A 27,600-nucleotide genomic window follows, 5' to 3' on the forward strand; every position below is an offset into this window, starting at 1 on the left:
GGAGTGCCAAGAAGGAAAAAAGCCATTCTCGCACTGCTGCTTCGGAGGGAGTGGGACCGGGACCGGAGTAGATTATTAGAAAGCACTGCGCCAGGTGGAAGCCTCGTGCCTATTTTCATTTACTTGCTCATCTATAGATTCCTGTGTGCTTCTACTCCTCTTGCTTCGCACATGGAGGCAGTCTACAAGGCGCAACAGGGGACCGCCAGTGCCGCCGGAGAAGTAATGAGAGCGCAGCCCGGGAGTGGTCGGCGGTTTCGGGCGGGGGGCGCTCTACTGCTGCTCTATGGTTGAGCGGCCCGTTGCGCTCCGGCTTTGACGGGAACCTCGTCCTCCCGGACTCAGCCCAGCCCTTCCGCTTCCTTTTTGGAGGCCGGTGGCGGCGGGGAGGGCCGCGACAGGGAAGAGGCAGCGGGGGACAGGGTCCGTCGTGCGTCTGCGAGCCGGCCCAGCCTTCCTCCTCCCGCCTCTCCCCCGCTTCGTCCTGCCTCCTGAGGGAACAGGCCGGCGCCTAGACGCTCCGAGTCCGCTCGGCCGCCGCGAGTCCTTGGGCGGGGGCGAGTCCGTCTGCCCTGCTCGCCGAGCCGGGGTTGTGCCTTCGTCGCGCCCGCCGCCGCTGCCGCCGCCGCTGCCGCCGCCGCCTCTTCCTCCCCGCCCCGCTCAGAGCCCCGCGGGCCCGTCTCGGTGTGTCTCATGGACAGGCACAAAGTGAAGCGCCAGAGGCTGGACCGCATTTGCGAAGGTAACGCCCTGGGGTTAGGGAGGGATCGCTGGGCGGCGGCGAGTCTCTCTTCCATGGAAGGCTGCTGGAGGATCCAGACCTCATGCCCCGAGTTTCCCTCCGCGCGGCGCTGCCTTGACAGAAGGGGGCTGGGGAAGGGTGCTGCCCCCGCCCCTCTCTGTTAACACGAAACGCCGGCGCTGGGCTCTCCCTTGAAGATTTGGATCCTGGAGCCTATTGCCAGCTCCGCCCGAAAACTGTGCAGCCTAGTCGGCTACAGCACCGATCCTCCTCTGCCTTCTAAAAGCTGCGAGCTGTCCCTTGTTTCCATTCTCGCGGAGCGGCTCAAGCGGCCAAAGGGCTTCACGTGCACCATCTCGATCATCCCTACAACACCCCGACAAGGTTGGACAGTATTATTATACTGTACTGCAGATGGGGCGCGGGGGGAGGAGTTAAGGCCGCGAGTAGGGTGGCTTCATTCAGGCCTTCGTGAGTTCAGTCCGTACAGACTGATCTGAATGACATCTCCCCCCCCCCCCCTTTCATGGTGCATTGATCTAGGAATAAAGTAGATTCAAAGGTGTGGGAAACTGTGTGTGTCCAATATTACGAGGTGGGTAGGAGAGGTTGGTGGTTTGGATCTTGACAGAGTCAGGATGTGTACAAAAACTGTGGGGGGGGGGAGCATTAAAAGCCTTAGCAGCTGGCTTGTGTCTCCTAGGGTAGTCCCATTTCACACTTTCAGAACCATGGTCTTGGACACTTTGAGAGAATGTTGTTGATGCTTCTGGCAGGTGCTTCCTGAGTCGTCTTGTATTGTGTAGAAAGCAGTAAGTCAGTCTTGCTGAGAAGTACAGAACATCATCTACTGGCCCTTCTTAAGACTGTAAGATGCTTGGGGGCTGAGCCTTTGAAGAGGCCCGCTTTTCACTGCACTCAGTGTCAATTTTCTTTCTTAGTTGGAGTGCACTGTTTGTCAGTGTTGATGTGGCCCGTGCCCCCCTCCAAATTTTCCAGAGCTTTTTTTTTTTTTTTTTTTTACAAATTATCGCCTTGACTGCCTGAGGTGACCCGGTAGGGCTAGCAAATGACTTATCTGAAAGACTCTGTCTCTTTCTGTGGGCCAACTGGCTATCTGCAAAGCTATTCTAGGCATTTTCAAAGTAACCATAGAAAAGAGAAGAGGCAACTTTAAATGTTCAAGAGCAAATGTGTGGATACCTGCAAGTGGAAAGTATTGTGAAGGAAAGGGCTGTGTGGTTAACTCAGCTGTTCGTTGGCATTATGTTTTCTTAATTCTCACAGAGTGGTTGCCTGTGACTAATTCCTTTAATTGCCTGACAGTGGCTTGTTTCTTATCAGGATGTTCAAATGTGAGGTGGGCCATTAAGGAGGTGCCATGACTATGGTGCCCTGTGGCCTAAGACACAACTGCACAAATAATCCCAGACCTACTTACCATTTGAGGGAAACACAGGAAATTGCTGATGCAGGTGCTTGTGTCTCCCTGCTCCCTCCTTTCCAGTGTGTTGCGATTGATCAAAGAAGCAGAATGCCTAGCCACTCACTCCTTTATAGTCAACTGGGTTTTGTGCTGACTAAAGCATAGACTGCTGTACAGTCCTCACTCCCACCCCCAGTATTACCTGGTAAGTCTGGAAAGGGGCAATTTTTCAGAAGCTTTTTGCTTCTCTGAGATCTTCCCTCAAAACACATTTTCCTTTTATCTAGTTGTACCCATGCTGGGAGAAGATTAATGGCTATCATACAAGCTCTCCTTGTTTTGTATTGTAGCATGATTCTGTATGGGGCCACGGTGGCGTAGTGGTTAAGATGCTGAACTGCAGACCGGAAGGTCGGCAGGACAGCAGTTCGAGACCCGAGTGCCGCATGACGGAGTGAGCTCCCGTCTTCAGTCCCAGCTCCTGCCAACCTAGCAGTTTGAAAGCAAGAAATTGCAAGTAGATAAATAGGTACCACTTCGGCGGGAAAGGTAACAGCGCTCCGTGCACCTCGGTGTTCAGTCATGCCGGCCACATGACCACAGAAGCGTCTTCGGACAGCGCTGGCTCTTCGGCTTAGAAACGGGGATGAGCACCGCACCCTAGAGTTGGACACGACTGGTTGGGGACACCTTTACCTTTTTACCTTATGATCCTGTACATGCTTGTTTGGCAGTATATCCTGCTGAGTTCAGTGGGATTTACTCCCATGCAGGGGTTGATAATCTCACCTCCTTCACCATGGTGAGGAAGAGCCAGGCTCTGGTGAATGACATGAGCCCGAAGCTTCCTCCACCCATTGGAGCAGGCTGATGTGTCTCTATCTCCTGTCTCCAGTTCCAAGCCTGAGCCAAGAGGAGGAAGCAGGTGGGCTTGCCTCTGTGCCAGCCTGGTACTCTGAGCTCAGAGTGCCCATTTGGCACAGAGGCAGAACAAGCCGAAGCACCTTCATTTCCCATCTCCTTCTAGGTGGGAAGCACAGGTACATGGGCTTGCTTCTGACCCTCCTCCAGTTTATAGGTGAGGGCTTGCTTTCTCCCCGTCCCCCCAGCAGCTCCAAGCTTAGAGCTGTAGAGATGAGCAGATTTCCCCCTGGTCTCATGCTGTGGACACATCCCTGAGCTTTGGGGCGAGGAGGCCTGGAGCAACAAATTTTTGGTTGATTGGCAAGTTCATTAAAAAAAAATTGTCCCTTGCTCCTCCATAAGTGAATTTGGGCTTGCAGCATTTGATGAACTTGGGGTCAGGTTTTTCTTTTTGATTTAGGAAGGCTGATAATGGCAAGGTTTAGGAATCCCTGCTCTGCATATATTTGCAATTATATTGGGATATCTGCTCTGTCTGTGTGTCTATCTTCCCTTTTCAGTACTAGTGAATCAGCAATACTTTGAAGACCTCCAATGATAAGATTTTGAAAGAGTTATGTATTATGATGTCTCATCATTACTTCCTGAGTCAGGAGGGGGTAATTTGGGTCCATATTGTTTTCATTCGATGTAGCAGCTATTTCTTCTCTGGAATCAGATTGTTCGCTGTTATCTTTGGCTACTGTTATAGGCACAGCAAGTAATGTGAGTTTGATAAAAAAGACATTTTCATGGGTTGTCACCATTATCCGATCCCCCTGGAGACCAGGGAATTATGACTCGGTTGCAGATTACCTCTTTGCCACTCTTCCCACCTCCTCCCAAATTGCTTTTAGAACTGTTTCCTTTATTTAAGGAAATTTTAGGCAATAGAGTGTTTAATCTAATTTTATTTTTCCACATTTAACTCTTGAACCGCATACTTATATGAATGGGTGGTCAGTATCTAATGTATGGTACTGATTTTATGAAAGATCTGTGAACAGCCAGACATCAGAACCATTTACGTAGTTTTCACACATCATTAATTCAGACAAAGTTTCCATGCAGGTATAGACATGAGCAGTTCATGGGAGTCTTTGCTTTTTTGAAAAGCATAATTTTAAAAGCTTTATACCAGGTCAGACTATTAGCATACTAGCTTAGTACGCTGATTGACAATGGCTCTTGATGGTTACAGACAGAAGTTTTTTCACATTGCATTTGAGGAAATCTATAAAATGACTGGACAGTAAGTACACTTGAATTCTAAGGCAACTCTTCTCTCTGTATTTGACAATGATAATGAACATCTGCTATACAAAGAACCAGTTGCCTTTATGATGGTAGCAGCATGACTGGAAATTGCAAAATGCTGGAAAACCACACGAGATGTATCCATAGAGCATTGCACTCAGAGAAATTGATGAAACAAATATGGGAGGACCATGAAAACTAAAGAATCAGATAATTTCTTTGAACTATGGTATCCTTTTTATTACATTAAGAACAATACATATATTTGACCACCAAAACACACAGAACGTTATGGAAAGGTGTTTGAGTTAAAAGACAAACTTACAAGATGTTGGTGATGAGATTTTCTAAGAAAAACAGTACCCCAAAGTACTCTATTGCATACTAACTGTGTAACGTGCTACTATGTTGTATTACTTTATTAACAATTTTTTTTAAAACCAGGAGTCTTTCGCAAGCCTACCTGGACTTCCCAGGGACTGAACCTGAGACCTTCTGCGTGCAGCACATGTGTTCTGCCACTGAAGAATGGCTCTTTCCTGAATTCCTCCAGGCTCTAACAATGAATTATTCTTACAAGAATTATCAATTCTTAGTGGTACTGGCTTAGGACTGATATAAGCATGTGTTCTTGCTTATATTTGCAAATGATTTAAGGTTTTTCTTATGTAGGTATAAGGCCTCCTATTGGTAATGGCCCAATGCCAACCCGTCCACTGGTCGCGCTCCTTGATGGCAGGGATTGCACTGTAGAGATGCCTATCCTGAAGGATGTTGCCACAGTGGCTTTCTGTGATGCACAGTCAACTCAGGAAATTCATGAAAAGGTAAATGCACTAAAACAAATGGGGATCTCCCTTTCCAGTGAAGAACTGAGGATCTGATTCTGGAGTTTACCAATTTTGCTTCTGCTTTAGTAGCTAGACATTATTTGTAGTTGCTTCCAACCCTCCTCCAAACCCTATGGAAGCTCAGTGTGAACTGCAGAAAATTTGGAGGAGGAGGTGGTCTTCTCTTGACAACATCAAGCTTTTGCAGAAGGTGCATACTACACATCACTGTTTCCTCCTACTGTAAAAGTCCACTGGGAAGGGAGAGAAACAACTTCTCTCTCTTGAGTTCACCCTGAACTCAAGAGAACTGAAAGGAGGGATAGTTTCTTTGCTTTTGTAGCAGTAGTGAGGTGTTGTCTGTGCCTTTTGCAGAAGTCCTGCAGGAGGAAAGAAGAAACCACCCTCCCCTTTCTTGAGTTCTCTGAAGTTCACAGAGAACTCGGGGGAGGGATCCTTATGCTGGGCATGTGGGATGGGACAGGACCACTCACCAGAAGGGGGAGGGGTATTTGCTCCTGGGAAGCAAGCAAGTGGGTTTGCAGAATCCTGATCTGACTTGTTCTAATGCTGTGGAGGAAGCGTTATTCTGTTGTTCTGTCTTCCCATAGGTGCTAAATGAAGCTGTTGGGGCTCTGATGTACCACACCATTACCTTGTCGCGCCAGGACCTGGAGAAGTTCAAAGCTCTCCGGGTCATTGTGCGAATTGGCAGTGGCTATGACAATGTGGATATCAAGTCAGCTGCAGAATTAGGTATGGTGATCCCAGTACATTTTCTAAAAAATAAGTGAATACATAGAGTGAAAAAACACACACACTGCCTCTTTGTGCTCAGTTTGCTGGGTCTAAATTGGAGGTCAGTCAAAAACATGCATTCTTGGAAAGCCAGTGGAATGCCTATTATTCAGACAGATAAATTTGCAAAGAACTCCACTGGTTTTTTTATAATATTCTCATAAGAAGTGGTATGGATTGGGTCACTATTCTTAGTGTAGAAATTCAGAATTGAAGCTAACAAATAGTTATATCCCTAAGATCACACAGGGGGGGGCTTGTAACTCATGCAGTTTTGCGCAAGTAACAACAAACAGAACATGTTTGTCCTCTATGAACAGTTTCTACAAGCCACTAATATCTTGTTGCTGTGTTGGCTTAGAAAATGATAGCCACACTCTCTGGTCCTAAGCCTGTTTATTTGGAGCTAAGTCTTATTGATTTCATTAGAACATATTTTCACACAGGTGTGTTTAGGCTCAAATATGTAAGATTAAGTATACATAGTAACTAAGGGTGCAGTCCTATCTGGATAGTCGCCAGCTTCCAAAATTGGAGGCTGCTGACTATCCTGTGCAGGATGGCTGGAGCATGGAGGGGATCCTCTCCTCTGTGCTCCAGCCACCCTGCATTTTTGCCTAGACAGGCGATTTCACCTGTCTGGGCGTGGCTTCAGGGAGGGGGAGGGGAGGCGCCTGGAGACCTGATAAGAAGCATAAAGCAGCTTCCACAATCTCCTCCCTGCCCCAGGGACTGCCCCCTTTTCCCTGTCTCTGCACTCCATTTCCGAGTGCAGAGATGTAGCCAACGCAGAGAGAACTACGCCAGCTACGAGGGGGCAGGGAGCGTGGTTTCTGGGAACTGAATAATCTTATGGTCCTCTAGACACTGTCTAGTGGCCATAGGATTGCTTCCTAAGAGTATACATAATTAAACATTAGTGTAAACTATATATGTACACATAACTTAAAAGCAATAAGCATTTCACCTGGTTGTCTAAAGCTCTGTGAGAGACTGGTCTAAACCTGATTCCTTTAGATTCTGCAGTCCCTGTTCTATTGAATTAGCTAAATCCTCTTCAGTTTTTGTTGTGCTTCAGCTTTGTACCCATGTTGAAGTGCTGAAATCTAGGCAATTTAATGACAATATGTTGTTCCACTGCTTTGCATGTAGAAGGTCTTCCCAGATTCTTTCACCATCTTAGGTAGCAGGGCTGGAGAAGACATCTGCCTCAGACTGTGGATAGTTTTTGCTAGTAGCTGGGTAGACCAATTAACTCTGCAAGTGATCAGTTCAGAAATCTGGCAAGAGCGATCTGTCTCTCCCTTGGCAGTCTGATGGGTGGGGAGAAAGATAAGGGCATGTCAGAAAGAGAAATAAAAGGAGGTGGCAAAAAGAGTGAGCAGGTGCCCTCATCCATTTTTGGCTTTGGCCTCATCTGTCAGTAGCATGTGGCCCTCAACAGATAATCCCCGAGGAAATGTGGCTGTCAACAGAAAAAGGGTTTCCCACCCTGGTCTACATGGAAGTCAGATTTGGGGTTGGGCTGGTATAAAACTGCTGGATATTGTGCAGGGGTCAGTACAATGTGTTGAATTGTATTCATCGCTTTGAAGTGTTGGGATCTCTCTTCTTTTCTTGGTTTGGATTTGGGATCGTTTGAGTATTTTACTAGCCTCTTTTCCCTTTTCCCTTAGGCATTGCAGTGTGCAACATACCTTCTTCTTCTGTGGAAGAGACAGCTGATTCCACCCTCTGCCACATCCTGAACCTTTATCGTCGGGTTACTTGGCTCCACCAGGCCATGCGAGAAGGAAACAGAGCCTCGAGTATGGAGCAGATCAGAGACGTGGCTGGAGGTGCTGTGCGTATCCGTGGTGAAACCTTGGGCATAATTGGTCTTGGTAAGAAATTGCTGCTCCTAGAGATACTGGTGTAGTTCGTACTTTAGCACTATGTGAACAAGCAGTCAAGGGGCTTTGCAACCTCCCTCTTTTCCCCATGTGTGGTAATTTTCCTTCTTCCTTTCATAGTCTGAAGTAGCAAGCTAGGGTTTGTGCTTACCCTGCAAACCATGATTGGAGAGGCAAATCACTGCATGTGAGGGGAAGAGGCGACACGCAAGCCCACATTGTTTTAAGTGCGGCTTCCATAGCACCAAATCATAGCTTGTTATATTTGAATCATCTCGTTGAAAGAACTCTTCCAGGAATATCAAGTCACTTTCAACATCATAATTTCTAATGTACTTTTAATCAATACATAACACAACAGTCCTGTAGCAAAAGTATAAGAGTATCAGATAAATCCTAGTACTGGCATCCTTTGAGTCCAGGGAGGGGGTACTGAGCTGAAGGAGTTGGGGAGTGGGGAGGCTATCTTAGTCACAGTTTGAACTTTCTACTCAGCTTACTTAGCAATATTTCTTTTCAAAATAAGCTGCATTTTCCCCTTTCCAGGACATATGTGGCTGCATGCAGGGCTGGAGAAAAACCTAGGTGCTGGCTCCTAAGAATTATTTTTTTTCTAAATTTATTTTATTGATGTTGTAAACTGATTTGAGATGTCTTTTTAGATATATTAAAGCAATATATAAATCGATTCAATAAATACATACATTCATTTATATTTCCTACTTTTTAGATTTAAAAAATGTCTCTCAAAGAGCTTACAAGAAAATCAAGGAAACACTTAGGACACTGTTTCTCTAATGCTGGTTCAACTTTGGTCCTACTGGTTCCCATTGACAATGGTTGGGAATGCTTCAGGCAGCTGCCTTAGTATAAGTCGGACCAGAGATCCTTTTTGTAGAGCATTGTGAATTCAGACTGGTAGCGGTTCTTTGAAGTCTCCGGCTGAGGTTCTTATCAGCTGAGATCCTTTAGCTGAAGATAGGAGGGACTTTCTTCATGCAAAACATGTGTACCTCCAGTGAGCTATTAACTCCTTCCCTAACGTGTTTAAAGGTACCACATTATTCACCCCCTTCCAGCAGAATGAGCTCAAGCAAGCAGCCTGTGAGTTGCCAGACACAGTCACCCATGCTGCCCTGGAGCCCTCAGTTGGACAGTGGGAACTTCCCACCCCATCTCCCTATTCCTAAAAGAGAGTATAGGAGTTTTTCATAGACTGTGCCTCTTGGATACTTCCAAGTCTCCTTCTAGTAACTACCTCTCCGCTAAAGATGTTAAGGTGAACACATTTTCTTTCTTTAAGGTCGAGTTGGGCAAGCAGTTGCCCTCCGTGCAAAACCCTTTGGCTTCAATGTGGTTTTCTATGATCCATATCTGCCTGACGGAGTGGAGCGTTCTCTGGGATTGCAACGGATGGCCACCCTGCAAGATCTGCTAATGCACAGTGACTGCATCACATTGCACTGCAGTTTAAATGAGCATAATCATCATCTCATCAATGACTTCACCATTAAACAGGTGTAACTTTGCATTGTGCTGGGAACACAAGTTGCTTCTGTGAGGGTTTTATGGAAGCTGGGAGGGACTGTGTGTATCTGGTGCTTGCATTTCCTTCCCCACACACTGAAGATAGTGAAGAAAAGCCTAAGCTGAAGGACGGATAAGTGTTGTGGTACACCTTGATGCCTCCTTTATGCCCTCACCGTTTCATAAGGAGCAGGAGTCAATCCTAACTACTTCCTGCCCTAATCCTAGCCACCTCAGGGAGAAAGCATGGCAATGTCTCAATCTCAGGAGTGCCCTCCCAGCAATCCTCTCTACAAAACTTCTGTCAGACCACCATGTGTGTTGGATCATCACTTACTGCCTTAGCAGGGGTGGACAACTTGCAGGTCTGCAGAAATTTTGGCCTACAACTCCCATGATCCTTCACCATTGGCTATGGTGGCTAGGATTGATGAGTGTTGTAGGCCAAAACATCTGCAGGGCCACAAGTTGCCCTTCCCTGTCTTAGAGGATCCTGAGTGAAGAGCAATAAGCTCCTCCCTTTGCACTTTCACCAAATACTACAGCAGGAGTGGGCAACTTGTGGCCCTCCACATGTTTTGGCTGTTCTGGCTTGGGTTGATGGGTGTTGTAGGCCCAAACATTTGGAGGGCTGTAAGTTGTCCACCCCTACGCTATAGGATCAATGTTGTTGCTCTAGCTGATGCAGTCTTTGAAAGAACATGCTTCAGGTTGTACTGGAATGTTAAGTTTAGGCAATATTTCCCTGCCAAAAGTATGGTGTATGGAGAGGTTACTTACCTATGAACTAGTTTGCCATTCTGATGTTCTGACTTTATTTGAAGCCTTGTTTTGGGGTGTGTAACAGAAAAGAGATTTCTGGGGCAGATCTCAGGTTTCCCAGCCAGTTCATTGGCTGGGGAGACTTATTGCTACATCAGTCATAATTGGTTCTAGAGCAGAAGTAGGAGGTACCTCCTACTCCAGCCCCCAGCCCAAATTTGTCTTTTAAAGAACCTACTCTCCAGTGAACAGACAAGAGATCACCCAGTGCCTGGACCACTGAATGGCAAATAGGAGAATCCACAAGGAAGCAAACAGTTTTTCAATTTCTGTTTTAAATCTGGTATGGTATTTTAAATCTTTGCACCACAGCTAAGTTCTATTTGCTTATTTTTGTACTGTAGTTTTAAACTTTTAAATTTTTATATTGTGTTTTATCTTGTATTCCGTGGTTTTAATTGTTGTGAACGGGCTATTGGGCGGTATAGAAATGTAATAAATAAATACATAAACACTTCATTCTCTGCTCTAGGCAGCTTGTTCAGAACACAGTTGCTTACTGGAGAGGGCAACCATGATTATGTTGTGCCTACCTGGCATTCTTTATATCGATTGCCTGTAAAATGGCAGATTATACATGAGATTGTGCTGATGGTTCTTCAGACCCTGAATTGTATCAGCTTTGGCCATAATCATGACATGTTTTGGAGGCTATCTATAATTGGATACAACCTGAAGTTTGAGAATCTGACTACTGGGTTTTTGTTGTAGCAGGTCTCTTTCCAGTTTTTATCTCCTCTCTTAATATAAGAGTGCCTTGTTTATCCCCCCAGCCCCTATATTCTAGCTGTCCTTAGAGCTAAGGTGTACTTTTCTATTAGCCCTCCCTCCTGGACTATAGCATTTATATCCTTCCCTTCTCTCAACTGTCTCCATCCATCATTGCCATTGCTGCATTCTTTTCCAAATTGAGAGTGCCACAAGGCACTTGGTCCTTGAAGCCAAGAGATACAAAGCTTGTATTATGTTTCTGGTCCCTAAGAGCCAGGAGAGAGAGCTTGGAGGAGTAATGCATTGCTGTTCCTTGGCTGGCATAATCACCATTAAACTGTGCACCATTTTACTAGCAGTCATTCCCAGGCTGCCATTTGGACTCAAGCAAATTATTAAAGCTCAGTAGTCCCCTCTACATGTTTCTCTACAGATGCGGCAAGGCTGCTTTCTGGTAAATACAGCTCGTGGAGGACTGGTTGAAGAGAAAGCCCTGGCTCAAGCCCTAAAGGAGGGGAGGATTAGAGGGGCAGCACTTGATGTGCATGAGTCAGAGCCTTTCAGGTAACTACTGTGCTATCTTTTATGCTACCATCCTGTAGCACTTTTCAATAGGACTCTTCTCTCTCTTGGTCTTAGGGCTGCTGAAGACCATAATCAAAAACATGAGTTTTTCTCTACATTACAGCTTTGCAAATGGGCCCCTAAAAGATGCTCCCAATGTGATTTGTACTCCTCACACAGCCTGGTATAGTGAACAGGCTTCCATTGAGTCTAGAGAGGATGCGGCTAAAGAGATCCGGAGAGCCATCACAGGTAATTGAAAAGACAGCTGTGCAGTTGCTTCCAAGATTGTTTCACTGGGACAGCTCTACACAACAGGAATTTCTGTCTTGAGTTTCTTAAAGTTAAGGGCTGTTGTGATGGAGCTCCTTGTGTAATCAGCAGAGGTGGATTGAAAGTCACTGGATTAGTGCTTTAGCTTTTTAGACTGTTTAGAGTAGACCAAGAGTGGGGAACCTTTTTCATTCTGAGGGTCGCATTCCCCAGTGGCTAATCTGCTCGAGACCACATGCAAGTGGTGTGTGGGTCCAAAGCAAAACGTGGGCAGGGGATTCCACATATGCATCCACATGTGCACACACATCCTTGTGCAGCAATTAAGCCTGAAAAAAAGCCTCCCATTAGAGTCTGTGGGAGGCTTTTTCAAGCCTAATTGCTGTGCAGGAAGGTGAGGGCCAAGGCTAATAACTGCATGAGAGTGGGATTTTCAGAGTGGAAATCAATGCATTGGAAGGAAAGGGTGAACCCTCCTTCCCTCCCCTGCTGCAACCCCTCCCATGGCAATTTGGCTTCTAAAAAAGCTTCCACTGATACCAGTGGAAGCTGTCTAATTGCTGGGGATGGGGTGGGGGTTAAAGAGGGAAGGTCATGGGCTGGATGGAGCACCCCAAAGGCCACATCTGGCCCATAGGCCAGCACATACCCACCACTTATTTAGCCTGTTTGTTCTCCCACCCTAGTATTTGTGATATATTTGGTGCTGTTTCTGTGTAGAGTAAAGCTTTGGAGGATTTTCTTGAGTGCATTTGTGTCCAGTGCCACTGGGCACTTAGAGACTGCAGTTGAAGGAATCCCTTCATGAACCTCACGTTGGTGAGGAAACGAGCAATAAGTTATTGTACTGCATAAATCAGATACTTCATATCGATTTTTGCTGTTTGGATTTTTCTTACATCTTCCAGTCCTGTGTTAAAAGCAGGGAGGCAGTTAGAGGGCCGTTTCCAATGCCTTTTGGAGGTTTAAATAAGCATTGGTACTGGCATCATCTACCTCTGCATTTCTTGATTTTGCCATAGGTCACATACCTGATACTTTGAGGAACTGTGTTAATAAGGAGTACTTGCTTTTAGCAGCTCAGTGGTCCAGTATTGATCCTGCAGCTGTACATCCAGAGCTTAATGGAGCTGCAGCTTACAGGTGAGACATACATGCATTCTTACCAACAGCTTTTTGCATGGGTTACCTATGCATCAGGACCCTAATTTTCTGAATTCAGCCTTTTTATCTGGCTTTGAGACTAGATCCAGTCTGCCTGTGTATCTTCTCTTTGGCAGCAAACTCCACACAGAAATAAAGCAGCATTGCTTTGGTAGATTGTCATTCTTGAGCAAGGAGCACCTGTTTAACTAAACCAGAGGGCTTCAGAGCTACTGTTTAGATAGGTTACTTCACTGACAAGGTGCACTTGGGATTTTAATATGTAACTCTACCCCTGCAGCAATGAGGGTAAACCTGGATGCTTGGAGAATAGTGACATGATAATGTGAAGTTAAGGCTGGTCCAAGAGCTCACATAATTTTGCACTGTACTTAATTTTCTGAAGGCCTTTCATACATATCGGGAAGTGTTGGCAGTGAAACCTTCAAGGGAATACTCACCAAAGTGGCTTGTAATCACCATGTGTAGGTATATAGTATTTTATTAAAAAGAAAACAAGAAAGATTATTATTTGAGATGGTTGTTAATAATTTTAAACACTGTTTCTTTACAGTTACTTTGACCACCAAACAGGTCTTAGAAGCCCCAGTTCCTAACCCTAACCAAATTTAAGCCAATTCCCCTATCAAGCTCCACCTCACTTAACTCACAGGGCTTGAAAAGCAGTCTTCTCTCTGGTCAGCTTTCACTTCAACTTGGAACCTTCAAGGCTGTTCACCAGGCTTCTCCTGAAGTCTTCAGTTTGGCCCAGCTGACTCTCCGGCTTCAGCTGTTTCCTCCGAAGGCTGCCCCAGGAGTTTTCCTCTCCTCACTTGCAGACCTTCTCCAGCTTCTGCCAAACATGCTCTCAGCTTGGGTTCGTGGTCTTGTAGCGCTTCTTCTACCTCGCTGATGTCTTCTTCAGGCTCCCCAGCCTCTCACGAAGACACCTCTTGATGGTAGCCAACGTTCTGTTCTCCCATCTGTGTGTAAACTGTAGACCAAAGGGCATCATTAGAATGTTCAGTTATTCCCCAAACAGATGGTACCAATTTCAGTTCTACCTTCCCATATTAATAGATAGAAACCTGGCTTCATTTTCACCTCCTAGTGGCAAGAGTAACTGCCAGTTTGCCAGTGCACCATATTTACAATGTAATGCTCCTCAGGCACACAGTAAAGAAGCATACATTCTTATTTTATTGTTAATCCATTCAGACCCTCAGTGGTTGAAACAAATCAACAGTTAAACGTTCATCTCAGTTTCTTCACACCATGTGTTTTCTTTTTTGTGACAGGTTTCCTCCAGGAGTAGTGGGAGTAGCAACCTCTGGGCTGCCAGAGCCACCAGTAGAGGGGATTGTAGCTCATGGCATTCCTTCTGTGTCTCACTCTGCACCACATACCCCTTCTCCAGGAGAGTCAAGCAAATTGGAGCCAGACAGAGAAATCTCCACTGACCAGTAGCAGCTCTGTTGTCCCTTTTACCCCTCATAAGAAAACAGGGGAGGTCTCCTGTTTATAGGACATGTTGTGACCCCCATGAACTGTTTCCTGTTCACACAGGACAGGAGAATGCATTTCATTGTTGGCAAATTCTATCTCTTGCCTTTAACAGGTATTTTATAACAGATTTAGTTTAAATCTCTTGGTGAATCTCTTTTCTTGTCTGGGGCAATGAAGCAGTGACTTTTTCATCCTCTTGGTAATGTTTAGTTTTAACATGCAAGTCCTCATGTACCTGCCTCCACTGTGTGACATATGGGAGAATGGTACCTGGCTGAACACTGAGCACTCCAGTGATTCCAAGGCTGGTGTGTATTTTTAAGGCGGTTTCTGAGGTTGAAGATCAGCTAAGTCTCAGGTACAAATGACAAAGAACACTGCAATGGGGAGTGGGCGAGGCTGTGCATGTGCTTGGTAGGAAGACAGGGAGCCCTTACTCAGTTGTGGGCACTTACTGCTTTGATCCTGCCTGCATGCTGTTACCTGATGTGGTTGGTGGGTGAGTTGTTCCCAGTGGGCTGAGCATAAGTAATTACAAAAGCCAGAGTGAATTTGAAATTCTGTCTGGAATCTGATTTGTGTTCAAAATGTGCAGAGAAGCAGTTGAATTGTCTTGACAGCCAAGATGCTTGTGAAGTTGCAGGAAGGAAGGTTCAACTGAGATTTGGTCCCAGCTCAGGGAATGAGGACTCAGCTCCACATAGGGAGGTAGGAGGAATTTCAGAACTCAAGGCTTCAGGTTATGTAAATGCCTGTTCTTTGCACGCTAATAGTGCAACTTTGCTACAAGAAGATGATTATGCTGAAATCCTAGAACTTAACTTAGGGCCTAAGTCTCTTTGACCTGTCTTTTAACACACATCAAAGTCCAAGCTAGGAGTGTTCCCTCAGATTTTGTCTAGTGTGAAATGTCCCAGGTGTGTGTGCTGAATCTTCATGTTCTTCACTTCAACTCTTTTCTCTGAATTGAGTCCTTGTCTTGCAAGAAACAAAACCCAACAAAATTCATTCTTGGAGCCTGCAGATAGCTACGCAGATTGTTTCCGAAAAACTAAGTTGGTCTATTATATAGCAAGTTTCTAACTTGGATGTGTTTTAAAGGACACATTTAAACCCTATTTGGAGGCAGAACTAGGGTTGTAAATTGTCTTTTGTGGGTGGGTGGGTATTGCTTATTCCCTGGCACATTTTGCAAACAGCGCATACTTCATCATGAAACAAAATATTTATTATTGTTGGAAAGTGGTCTTGTCATGTTGCTCGGACTTCACAGTACTCCTTGACCATAAACAAATTATGGCTTTTAACTAACCTGCCTAAGTAAGCAGAAGAGAGGGGAATTTGGGGAACAGAGAATGGGAATTCTTTATTCTGATTAGAATTCATCTCTCCCTTTTCCAAACAAAAATGCCACCCAGGCAACCTGGAAATTGCATAGAGTAGAAACCCCAACTTAGATCTTTGCTTACAACTGAAAGTTCATAATAGGATAGCATGTTCCCAAGCTTCCCATTGTTCTCTAGACTGTCTTGCAAATGTTGTGGGAATTTTATCAATGCCAAGTGCTAACTGACAGGTATGTGGTGGTCCCTTTAAAGTGAGGGAGGAGTTGAGGAAGATGGAAATCTAATTTCTGCATTGTCCAGATTTGGTTCTTTCCTTGAGATGGTATATGGTTCCCTGATAGTGTGTGCTTTGTTAGGATGTGAGTTGGAAGTGCTTGGTGTAGGGTAGGCTCTGATAGTGGGGGAGGCACAATAGCTTTATAATCTCTTGGATGATTATGATTATGTGTTTAAAATTCACATACCTCTTGGGTTGCTCAGGGTTTTTAGCACTACATGAGTGGGGGTGGGGTGCATACTAACATATGTTAGTGCTAAATGTGTGGCAGTGAGCGTGGGGAGCCTTTGAGTGAAGATCCAACTCTGAAGGGCTTTAGTTTGGGGCAAAAGCAACAGCTTCAGTTTTTTATGTAATCTGTGAATTAATCCGCTCTTATCAACCTAAAAACTGGAATTAGGTATCATTTGTGCTATTGCGGGCATAACATTATGCTGGCCCTTAACCAGGGTTAAAGGATTGGGAGTGGCTTGTGGGACAGCACACTCCTTCAATCCCATCCCCTCTCCTTGTGTGTGACTCTCCTCCTATGCCCTCCTACCTCAGTTCCAAAATCTTGGCTCAGGGTGTCCCCAGATCTGTGTTAACCAGCTGGTTAGAACAAACTGAAGTAAAGAGTTCAAGAGTACAAACGAGAGTAAAGAGGGCAAAAGGAATGTGATCCCATGGCCTGCTGCTGATCTGTTAGCCCCGGTCAAGAGCCAGCATTGTTTTATGTCTGCACCAGCCCTTGAAAAGGTGTGCTCCCTAGTGGGTAAACTAGCCAGCTGTAAGTGGGCTGCTTGTATTACCCCTCACAATCCATTTGTTGAGAGGAAAACCCTAATCTACTAATGTTAACATATTTTTGATGCACCTCAGCCACATCAGGTGCTTCTCCAGAGGGTAATTCAGGGCTGTGTGTATTCTTTGCCAACCCCCCATCCCAGTGAACCCAAAATCCTGATACGTAATGAATAGCTCCGGAGGGATAGCCGTGTTATGTCTGATACAGCAAAAAACAACAACAACAGTCTTGTGGCAACTTAAAGACTAACAAATTTATTCTGGCATCAGCTTTCATGAACATAAGATGCATGAAGTGTAATCGTACATTGGCAGGTGTATGTATATGCCTGCCAGTTTAGGATTCATGCATCTAATGAAGTGGACTCTGGTCCATGACAACTGATACTATTTTTAAAAAATGTTAAGCCTTTTAAGGTGCCACAAGACTATTAGTTGTTTATGATGAACAACATAAATGTTTTTATTTATTTCTGCTTCCAATAGACTTTCATCATATTTGAAATGATTTGCTGTGACTGAGATGGCAGGGAAGTGCAGGGTGAGAAGGGCATGGAGATTGGGATTAGTGAGACAGAGGGTAGGAAATAGTAGCCATGGACGAAGAGTAGGGAATGATGTGGGAGCCTGAGGCCCTGTCACATTATCTTTTAGTTTCTTGAACTTAATTAGATATTAGTCATACACTGTCAAGCTGTTGACTACAACCATAAGACCTGGTACATGCTTTTAAAAATTAAAGCTGAGATTCTCAGGATATCAAGCTTGATTACAGAGGCTATATTTACATGATGCTGAATACACACTGCCCTGGGTATGAGGAAATAAGCGTCTCTGCTATCCATTGTTCTTACCCTACTAGGAGATATTTGTGTATTTCACAGCCCTGTTGCAACCCAACTAATATCACTGTGGCTTTATAACTGCCACTTAAGTTCTGGCATCCCATGGGTTGAGCATTCCTACTGTAGAGAATCAGGAAGCTGATTACCATGGTGTCATATTGTATTACAGGAAGAGTACATCAGCAGCTCTTTCCCCTCTACTTGCTGCTGGCTATTCCTATCTTCTGTTTATAAGATTTCTGATCATGGTCCCCAACGGTGGGATTGCACGGAGTCTGTTCATCTTGCCTGTTTCAGGGAGTAGTGCAAGATACACTTAATTAAAGGTGGCAGCCGTATATTAGTAAGCAAGATATTTTTACACATGAATACCTCTAAAGACTTATCAGGTAAAACCTCCATAAGGAGAGAATTTGGGAAGATCCCAGCTGGCTAGCACTGAGCCTCTTGTTTTGTCTAGAAACCATGCTGGTTGGCATACTAGAAATACATTCTTAACCATGGTAGGGTCACATCTGTCTCTGAATGCTGGTGGAACATGATTTAAGCCTTAAGCCCTCAAAAATAACCAGTATTACTCAGACCTACATTTGGGAATTAAAATGACTTTGAAATTACCAGAGTGGCATTACTTGAGGGTCCAGATCAGGTTTGAGACTAGCAAATCAAGCTTCTGTTCCAGAAGGCAGGACTGGCCAGGTGCTGATGAAAGTGCTCCAGTTGCACATCATGGTATATTGTTGGCTAGAACTAGCAGTTGCCACAAGAACAGGGTGAATCTTGGGTATAAATGCTAAAGCAGAGTTTCTCACCTGACACCAAACATTGGTTCAGTGACCCCTTTCTCATGTGTAAAGATGTGCAACTCCTTGCTCCAAGTTTTACGCATGCTGGGGGAAGAAAGAAATGAGAGAAATAAAAACTCATTTTTAAATTGCCTTCCTTCAGAATTAATGTGGAGCTTAATCCCAAAGAACGTCTTTTCCTAATATTGAGGCAGGAGTGCCCTGGGTCATGCCAAGCTTATCTGCAGGAGGAGCTCACTCTGTCCTAAGGTATATTCTGCTTGTCAGGTTTGCTGTTGCTGACCAGCTTTTTTTATAGAGGACTCAGAGTTTCAGAAATATATTTTTGTAGACAATAACTAAACTGTGAAACTTAAACAATAAAGCATGTAAAAGCATTTCCAACAATGTTTCCTGTACAGATGTTTCTCCCTTCAACTCTGTCCTGGCTTTTGTTAGAAGTTTGACAGTTTCTTGAATATATTTTAATAAATATTTCCTTTATGGTCACATGGATCTTCTCATTTCACTATGCTGGTGTTGTTGTTGTTGTTGAGTCGTTCAGTCGTGTCCGACTCTTCGTGACCCCATGGACCATAGCACGCCAGGCCTTCCTGTCCTGCGCTCTCCCCCGGAGCGTGCTCAAGTTCATATTCATTGCATCGGTGATGCTATCTAGCCATCTCATCCTCTGCGTCCCCTTCTCCTTTTGCCTTCAGTCTTTCCCAGCATCAGGGTCTTTTCCAGGGAGTTCTCTCTTCGCATTAGATGGCCAAAATATTGGAGCTTCAGCTTCAGTATCTGTCCTTCCAATGAGCAGTCAGGGTTGATTTCCTTTAGGATGGACTGATTTGACCTCCTTGCAGTCCAGGGGACTCGTAAGAGTCTTGCGTTGCCAACTGTTGTCTTAAACTTTTGCCCATCTGTGCAGTTGCTACACTTGAAGAGAAATCTGGTAAGCCTAAGAGGGGGGCAGGGGGACAAGATGAATCTAGGTAATGAACTTAAGGCATGCCTTAAGATCAAACATTTTCTTCTTTAGAATGTCCAAAACCTAAATCTGTTGTACAATGTAAATGACCACAAGGGAATAGAGTACTCTGTATCTCCTGTCCTTAAAAGTAGCATTTTCTACAGTTGATGGCTGAAAACTGGCATAAGTGGGCAATTACTTTGGTCCAGTTATGCTAGTCAAATGATAAACTTCTGAGAATACAATCTATAGAAATTGTGGTGAACGTAGTATAAAAGGTAGGGTAAAAATGTCTTCAGAAGCCATGTCAAAAATAGTACATTAATGGTCCTCTATAACCAGGAAAATAGTTTTTTTTTTTGCAGTGCAGTATTTGTCTATTGTCTGAAATAATAATTCCTTTAAAACACATGTGCGCTATTTGGAGAACAGTGACAATTCAGATGACAAAAGCTCTCTCCTTTATTATGGTTATGGTTGTAGGCTGGCTGTGGCCTTGTCAACAATATTACCTGTGAAAGCAGAGCTTAGTCTTCCTAGCTTCAGTGGCTGCTTGTTAAGACAAGACCAAATGGGAAACAAGGCAGTCCTTTCGTGCCTCAACTTAATCAAGAAATGGTGGATAGCAATCCAACTTTCCTCCAAACTTTGCCTACCATTTAGGTAACAAAAGTATTCCTTAACTGCGTGAAGTGGTCCTTTTGAGGGGAGAGTTGGACACTATGCTGTGGATACTATTTCATGAAGGATAAGGCTATCAGTGGCTACTAGTCATGAAGACTTGTCTATATACATTAACTGCAGGAGCCGCCTCAACACCAGTTGCTAGGGTCCATGGGCAGCAAGGTGCTATAGGCACTCATGGCCTGTCTGTTGGGCTTTCCATTAGCCTGTGGTAGGCCACTGGGAACAGAATGCAGGCCTAGATAGGCCGTTGGTCTTTAGCACGCCTGCTCTTGCGTTCTTATTCTTTGAGTCGCGTACTGCAGCATACGACATGAGCCCCTACACTGCCCCCTACAGAGAAAGACACGTGACGGACGCATAGGGCAAGAGCGCAATGGCTGCAGTGCATGCCGGGAGCGAAGAAGTAAATAAATAAAAGCTCGTGCGGTGCATGCTGGGAACTAAAAACGGGAGGGGCGGGCGGGCTGGCTGCCTGGGTGGCGCGGGGCACGCCGGGAGCGGAGAAGAGACTGGCGCGGGGCACGCCGGGATCAGGGCGGGCTGCGTTCGGGGGGCCCAGCGCAGGGCTGTCGCTGGCTCGCTCGGTGTCTGTGGCGGCTGTTGGGCTCGAGGACGCGGCGGAGGCGGCTCCTGCCCAGCGGGGATGGCGGACGCGGCGGCCTCCCCGGTGGGGAAGCGGCTCCTGCTGTTGCTGGTAGCGGGGACGGGCGAGAGTGAGGCGTCGGGGACGGAGCCTGGGCCTGCACTGCCCTCCCGGGCCTGGAGAAGTGGAACCGTGCGGGCCATGAGCGGGGCCGTACCCCAGGACTTAGCGGTGAGCCCCCTCGGCCGCCCGGTGGCCGCCCGCCTCGGTGGCTTGGCGTCCTTGTGGCCCGTGTTTCTGTGTACATATCTATACGGGGGTGGGGGCTGCTGAGCTGCTTCTGTTTGGACTCCGGAGGAGGGGTTTACCTGCTTTCCTTCTTCGGCCGAGATAACTCGGGCTCTTCTCCCTGCTCCTCCTCTTATGTGGTGGCCACGGCCGCTCCTGTAGGATCTGTTGCTGCGGGTGATCTCGGATTTCAGCTGCCGCATTTATGACGGTCCCTGTTTTTCTTGTTGTGAGACAATGTGTTGAGTGCCCGAGCCCATTTACCTCGGAGGATGTGGGGGTGGAGAGGAGAAACAAGCTGTACGCTCTTACTAAATAATGTTTACGGCAGTTTGGCTGATGGGGCTGCAAACCTATTTTACAATGGTAACACCTCTGTAGGTGCAGTGCGTTTGGAGTATAGGATCTCTTAAAACATTTCGCATTTTCTACTTTAGAATTATGCCATTCTTAAATTGTTGTTTGTTAGCTAGGGATATTATGCCTTAATACAGACGTCTCCAGCAGAGTTATGGAAACACAATTTTGTAAGCTGATTTGCTATGCTGTGTGTTATATTTTTCATTTTGAATCATGTAGAATAGATGATCTAAACTTCCAAAATGTTTCACCAAAGTACCTGACCTACTCTCAAGTGTTTTACCGTGGGGGCGGGGCTGTGCATTCATATCCTGATTACATGCAGATTTTTATGGGATATGTACTTGGTTTTGAACTGAAACTAATGTGCATCTTGGCTTCAGTGCTGTTGCTATGGTGATAATGCCACTTTTGTCTGTACAGCACATCAGTCAATGTTTTTATAAAAACCCCATACTTACACCTCCAGTTCCTGGTTTTCAAGGTACTTTATGACCCCTTATCCAATTTCCTGTGTGTGGCCGTAGGGTCCACAATGTTTTTGAGCCCATACATTTTGAAATTTAAGAAACTGTTGTGGGCACCACCACAAAATGGCTGCCATGGGGGCCTGGCTACTCAAAAACATGCCAGAGAAATTGAGTACAAGGCAGAGATTGGTTTTCAGCCCCAAATGCCAGATCACAAATTTGTCCCCACACAGCACAACAAAATTTATCAGAATGAAAACAGAGCAGACAAACTGAAGAGGCTGAGACAAGTAACTTGCCCAAGAAACTGAGAATAAGCAGAAGTTGATTCTGAGCCCAAATGCCAAACTATATATTTGATATGATTCCAGAAAGCAATCTGGTGATATTCAGAGAAATACCCCATGCAAGCACATCCAAGCAGTAACCTCCCAAACCCCACAAATGCCACTCCGACAACACATCTTCACCCCAAACTTCCAGGTGAAACACACACACAGCACCAAAAACTTAAAAACAGCAACAGATATGCACACCCCAGACACTTCCTGGCATCTTCTTAGCCTGCCTCAGAATGCTTCTCTCTGCCTTTCCCAGTAGTGGTGGGCCCATTCCCCCTCCCCTTTTAAAAAGGAGTTTAGGTGCACTGGAGAACAAAGCATGGGCTTCAGCTGCCTCATCCTCTTTCTTTCTTTTCCTAAGAATGCCTTGAGGCTTTCTGGGAAATGAAAGATGGCTGGATGGAAGCTGGAGCTTGCCTCTCAAAAGTTTAAAAATACATAAAAATGAGTAAAAAATGAAAACTCCGGGGGGGCTGGAGGCCTTGGTGGGAGCGTCAGGGCACCTGTAGGCACCAGACAGCTATTTGCAACACTAGTTTTTTTTAGTCTATGTAGCAACTGCTTATTCACCCCTCTTTGTGTCATACTTGTTGTCATTGCCTTCCGAAATCACGTCCATACTATGCTAGTTACCTGTCCTGGCAGTTAATTCAGGATAGTCAGTTGAGATTGCTTTTAAGGTCTGGAAGGACAATGCAGGGTTATTCTGCATGGTCATCCTGATTTTAAAGGGCTAGCAGAGTCATTTGGGCTTTGTTGTGGATGAGGGAGAGATGGACAGGTGTGATTTGCCACTTGGTTACTCATGTGGGAACAACCGTCTATTCAAGTGAGTGGCAAATCATATCTCTATGACTAGAGACTAAGCCCTCCTATGGACTGGGAACTTCCAGGGAACAAAAAACATGAACACAGCTGACAATTTTCATGATGGGATAAGGGAGAGGTGAGGAAGGAGCAAGTGGAGCAATATAGTTTGCCTGGGCTGGTGCTTTATAACATACAAATGATCTGGAGATATACATTTTAAGGTGGACAAATTAAGCAGATGATTCAAAGTAGTCAAAAACAAGATGTACTGAAGAGCTGGAGAAGGATCTTCCCAGTCTGAGCGATAGATCAACAGAATGACAAATTTGATTCCAGGTTAATAAGCAGGGTACAAAATGCTTTGGAATAAATTATTCTGATAATATAGAAAAACTGAGAAATACTGGATTGATTGCAAATTAACTGCACAAGAAAAATCTTAGAAGTTCATGGAAAGTTTTCTGAAAATGTCAACTTGAAGGTGTTTGAATGCCATGTATGTAGGCTTAGCGAGTCTGAATTTGACAAACCAAATGGGGATTGTGCCCATATTCATACTAGTCTGAAAGGGTGACCATCTCCTGTGAGAGTTACTTCCCACTTGAAAGCACCCCCAGCCTCTCTTTTCTGATTTAGTACAGAGCTAAATTGGTCATGGCCATCTGAACATTTCCTTGGTGTGCTATGTTTGTGTAAAATGCAAAAACAAATGTTTAAGGATTACAGAATTACATTATCTAGTATGTCTTTTTAAAATGTGAGATAAATGGAACAACACACTTCAGAAAGGCTGTACTAGAAGGCTTCTAAAACGGTCAGGTGGATTGAGGTGGAGGTTTTAGTGTTTGGCATGTGTATTTTGAAGAGAGTTCATGAGCCAGTGGAAATTCTAATATTTTGCTGAGGTAGTATTATATGGGAAAAACTAGCGCTTTGTTAGATCAGACCAATGACTGTCCATTTCAGTAGCCTGCAGGAGGTCTTCAGGAGGTGGAAGTATCAAATAATAATGAAAATAGTGTTCTGTAAATTGAAAGATAACTCTTGACCACAGAGACATAATCCCTTTTTCCCCCTTACTTAGTTTCTCCACATTGAACATGATTTTATGAATGTCCATCATGCTTCCTTCAGCTGTCATTTTTCTAACTTAAGAAGTTAAGATTTAAGGTAGAAAAATGACTGCTGAAGGAAACGTGATTGAACATGATTTTATGAACGTCTATCTATGTGGAGAAACCGAGTAAGGAACAATTTTTTTTTTAGAAAACAAGATACAACAACTCTGGGGTTGTTCACTGAAATTGATAGGCAGCAGATTTAGGACAAAGTACTACTTTTTCCCCTGGTTGGTGAATTAACTTTTAGGCTTTGGTCTGCTGCTGTCAGAAGACAATTGTAAAGCTAGAACAACCATTGCTTTGTCTCAATATGCCAGTTCTTGTTAATGCCATTTTTACTTGTGGTAACCAGTAAATAGAGGCAGTAACACTTGGCATGCCTGTGACTAGTTTTTCTTCCCCACTTTGATTGTGTCCTGTTTTGAATCAAAACAATAGATCTTGCTTAGAGAATCTAGCATATTTGTTGCTATTTATAATCAGGACACAATGTGTTCTGTCACTTGATCATAGCTAGCCAGAATTTATGCATTAATTTTGGTGAGTTTTTTAGTGCTGGCACGTGTATTTTGAAGAGAGTTCATGAACCAGTGGAAATTCTAATATTTTGCTGAGGTAGCATCATTATATGGGAAAAACTAGTGCTTTGTTAAATCAGACCAATGGCTGTCTACTCCAGGCCTGCAGGAGGTCTTCAGGAGACGGGATTAGTGAACAATAACGGAGAAATTAGTTTTCTGTAAATCCAAAGAGAACTCTTGACCATAAAGACATAATCCCTTAATTTTGATGATAATCTGATTTGTCTAGTCCTTTTAGTGCTATTTATTGGCACCACAGTCCAATCATATTTTGCTTTCTGAAACATATATTAGGTTCTTTGAATTTTTGCATAACAAATGTTTTCTACTAATTTTTCCAAGTTATTTCTAGCTGATTCTTGCTTATCTATATCTTTCCTGTCCTCAAAAGTTCTAAACATTAGGATGAAAATTTATTTTCCCAATACATGTCATTTCTGTACTTCAGCAATACACTTCCCCTTTATGAACTCCTCCTTCTGTGGTTATAGCAGTCCAGTACTTTCTGGGTGCCATGACTATCTCCTTTTTGTAACAGTCTTTGGTTAAGGTGTTTTGGGGGGCTCATTCTTATCCACAAATGTTTGTAAACTTAAAAATAGCAATTTCAATAAAGACATTTCTTCCACTGCAGAAGAGACTACTTACTGTATTTCTGACCTACTGGTTTTTTTTACTAGTAGCATAATTCATGGTAGCTTCCCTATTGTTTCTGGAAGATTATCTTAAAATTGGTATTATCAAACATGTATAGACATTGTTTTTGGAGATGATTATGTGCCAGTTACTAAATCAAGCTGTTTAATGTTTGAGGAATACTAGTATTCACCAAAGAATTTATCTTATCCTACTGACCTTGGTCTAAAACGTCTAAGAAAATTGTAAATGATCCATGTTAACTGTTAATGCAATAGCAACAGAAAAGCTATCCTACCAGTTTTTTTCTAGAAAAATTCTAAAGAACTTGATCCCTCTCCATATTTGTTATTTCTTTTTCTTTCCTCAGCGCTTGCTTTGAGCGTAATCGTGCTGGCTACTAATAGATCATGTAGCTATCTGTCTTTACCATACTCACTTTGCACAGTAGATGTTGCTATCAACTGTGCTAAAGTATCAGATATGTTTCCAAAGTCTAATATGAATATACAGGTTACTGAGAGATTTCAGCTTTAGTATAATTTTTCTGGTTAGAATTTAACTTCCTCCAGATCTGAAGTTTTTTGTTGTTTTTAATGGGAAATCAAGGTTTCCCTTCCCCAGCTTATTTATAAATGTGCTTATAGGAGCAATTTAAAGATGTTTAGTCTGCATCCCGAACCTTCATGCTTTTTTATGTTGCAATAAATAAAAACAAAATCTTGTGTGGAGTAACTGTATACAGACATTTTAGCAGGGTGGTTTAGAATAGTTGTGTAAGCTGAAATTACTTAATTCACATCTTTTAAAACTGACCAGACTGCTTGTTGGTAATTGCTTTGGGAGATGGAGTGGGAGAAGATGAGGACATCAGATAAATTCCATGCAGGTATTCAGAAAATGGAGGTATAATAGCAGTAATTCTCTTGACAAATATGGTATGGTGCCATTTGATTACACTAACTGAAACACTGCTCTTGTATTTCCACCTTCAGAACTACTGAAATGTAAAACCTGAGTGCTGTCACTACAATTAATTTATATATTGGTTGAGCAAAGGGAGGCCTTTGGTTTAACTGAACCCTTGAGCATTTTTTTGTAAGTTGGTAGCGCAGTAACATAGTTGGAACGTTGAGAGATTGGCCCAATTAGGATGTCATGACAATCCAGGATTTTTTTAAACCCTGAGTTGTTGTGAGTGAGTATGCTAGTGCATGTTGCCTGATTGCTCCCACTGCAAGTGGGAGTGACTAAACAACCCAGGGACTCTCCATCCCTGGGTGGGTGGGTTGGTTGGTTTATTTATTTATTTATTTATTTATTAGATTTATTAGCCGCCCATCTGGCCCACTACCTGGCCACTGTAGGCAGCGTACAATACAAATAACAACACAAAATACAACAAATTTTACATAATCAACTGAACAAAACAACACTGCTCTAAAAAAACCCTAACCCACCCCAAATGCCTGCCTGAACAGCCAGGTTTTCAAAGCCAAGTGGAAGGTCATCAAAGAAAGGGCATGGCAGAGGTCACTAAGGAGGGAGTTCCACAGAAACCACAGAAAAGGCCCTCTCCCTAGTCCTCACCAGCCTAACTGTACTTGCTGATGGGACCGAGAGAAGGCCTTCTGAGGCCGATCTTGTGAATGGTATCCTTGGTGTTGTTGGAGGCGCTCCTTAGGATAAAGTGGGTTGGAACCATATAGGGTTTTAAAGGTCAATGCCAACACCTTGAATTGGGCCTGGAAAACGACTGGTAACTGGTGTAACTCCTTCAGTACTGGAGTGATGTGGTCTTGCCGACAGCTGCCTTTAATAAGGTGGGTCGCTGCATTCTGCACCAGCTGCAACTTCCAAACCATCTTCAAGGGTAACTGCACATAGAGCACATTACAGTAGTCTAGGTGAGAGGAGAGCAGGGCATGAACTACTGATGGGAGCAGATGGTTAGGGAGATAGGGGCGCAGCTGCCATATCAGATGGAGTTGGTACAGTGCTGCCTGGCTCACAGCTGACACCTGAGCCTCCACGGACAGCTGGGAATCTAAAATGACCCCCAGACTGTGGACCTGGTTGCTCAGAGGCAGCCGCACCCCACTGAACACCAGGTCAACATTTCCCAACCTCCTCTTGTCTCCCACCAAAAGTATTTTGGTTTTGTCGGGATTCAGTTTCAGCTGAGTCCTTTCCATCCAGCCACTCACCGACTTCAGACACTTGGACAGGGTTTTTACAGCCAACCTTGGCGAGGATTTAAATGAGAGGTAGAGTTGCGTGTCATCTGCATGTTGGTGACACTGCACCCCAAACCTCC

General features: G+C 44.4%; 2 protein-coding genes across 6 annotated transcripts in view; both read left to right on the forward strand.

Annotated features, from left to right (window-relative positions):
* Positions 1-357: 357 nt before the first annotated feature.
* Positions 358-18,944, forward strand: LOC146354661 (C-terminal-binding protein 2). 2 transcript variants are annotated; one of them, XM_084839488.1, is made up of 10 exons: positions 369-742; positions 5,001-5,155; positions 5,770-5,914; positions 7,633-7,839; positions 9,152-9,366; positions 11,342-11,472; positions 11,597-11,724; positions 12,768-12,888; positions 13,295-13,373; positions 14,187-18,942. In XM_084839488.1, exons 1-9 carry the CDS (start codon positions 694-696, stop codon positions 13,326-13,328), a joined length of 1,185 nt encoding a protein of 394 aa, XP_084695614.1. In that variant the 5' UTR covers positions 369-693; the 3' UTR covers positions 13,329-13,373; positions 14,187-18,942. The 2 variants fall into 2 exon arrangements, with proteins under 2 accessions (XP_084695613.1, XP_084695614.1); XM_084839487.1 differs by lacking the exon at positions 13,295-13,373 and having other exon boundaries at positions 358-742; positions 14,187-18,944.
* A 1,675-nt stretch (positions 18,945-20,619) lies between these two features.
* KDM3B (lysine demethylase 3B) overlaps positions 20,620-27,600 on the forward strand; it is a 52,226-nt gene continuing 45,245 nt past the window's right edge. For all 4 annotated transcript variants that reach the window (XR_014788461.1, XM_084839484.1, XM_084839485.1 and 1 more), the window contains exon 1: positions 20,620-20,907. Coding sequence is in view for 3 of the 4 variants with exons in the window: in XM_084839484.1 (XP_084695610.1) it covers positions 20,737-20,907 (171 nt within the window). In the remaining variant the exon portion in view is untranslated. The remainder of the gene's footprint in view (positions 20,908-27,600) is intronic.

This window comes from Heloderma suspectum, chromosome 2 (genome assembly GCF_057233095.1).
Source record: "Heloderma suspectum isolate Gila_16-S chromosome 2, 16-S_ref, whole genome shotgun sequence".
NCBI classification, from domain to species: domain Eukaryota; kingdom Metazoa; phylum Chordata; class Lepidosauria; order Squamata; family Helodermatidae; genus Heloderma; species Heloderma suspectum.

Bases quoted from the DNA above. Each gene is read 5' to 3' on its own strand.
- LOC146354661 (XM_084839487.1), top strand. From the start codon at position 694: ATGGACAGGCACAAAGTGAAGCGCCAGAGGCTGGACCGCATTTGCGAA. The intron at 743-5,000 runs GTAACGCCCTGG...TTTCTTATGTAG, and splicing joins GCTGGACCGCATTTGCGAAG to GTATAAGGCCTCCTATTGGT. The intron at 9,367-11,341 runs GTGTAACTTTGC...GTTTCTCTACAG, and splicing joins ATGACTTCACCATTAAACAG to ATGCGGCAAGGCTGCTTTCT.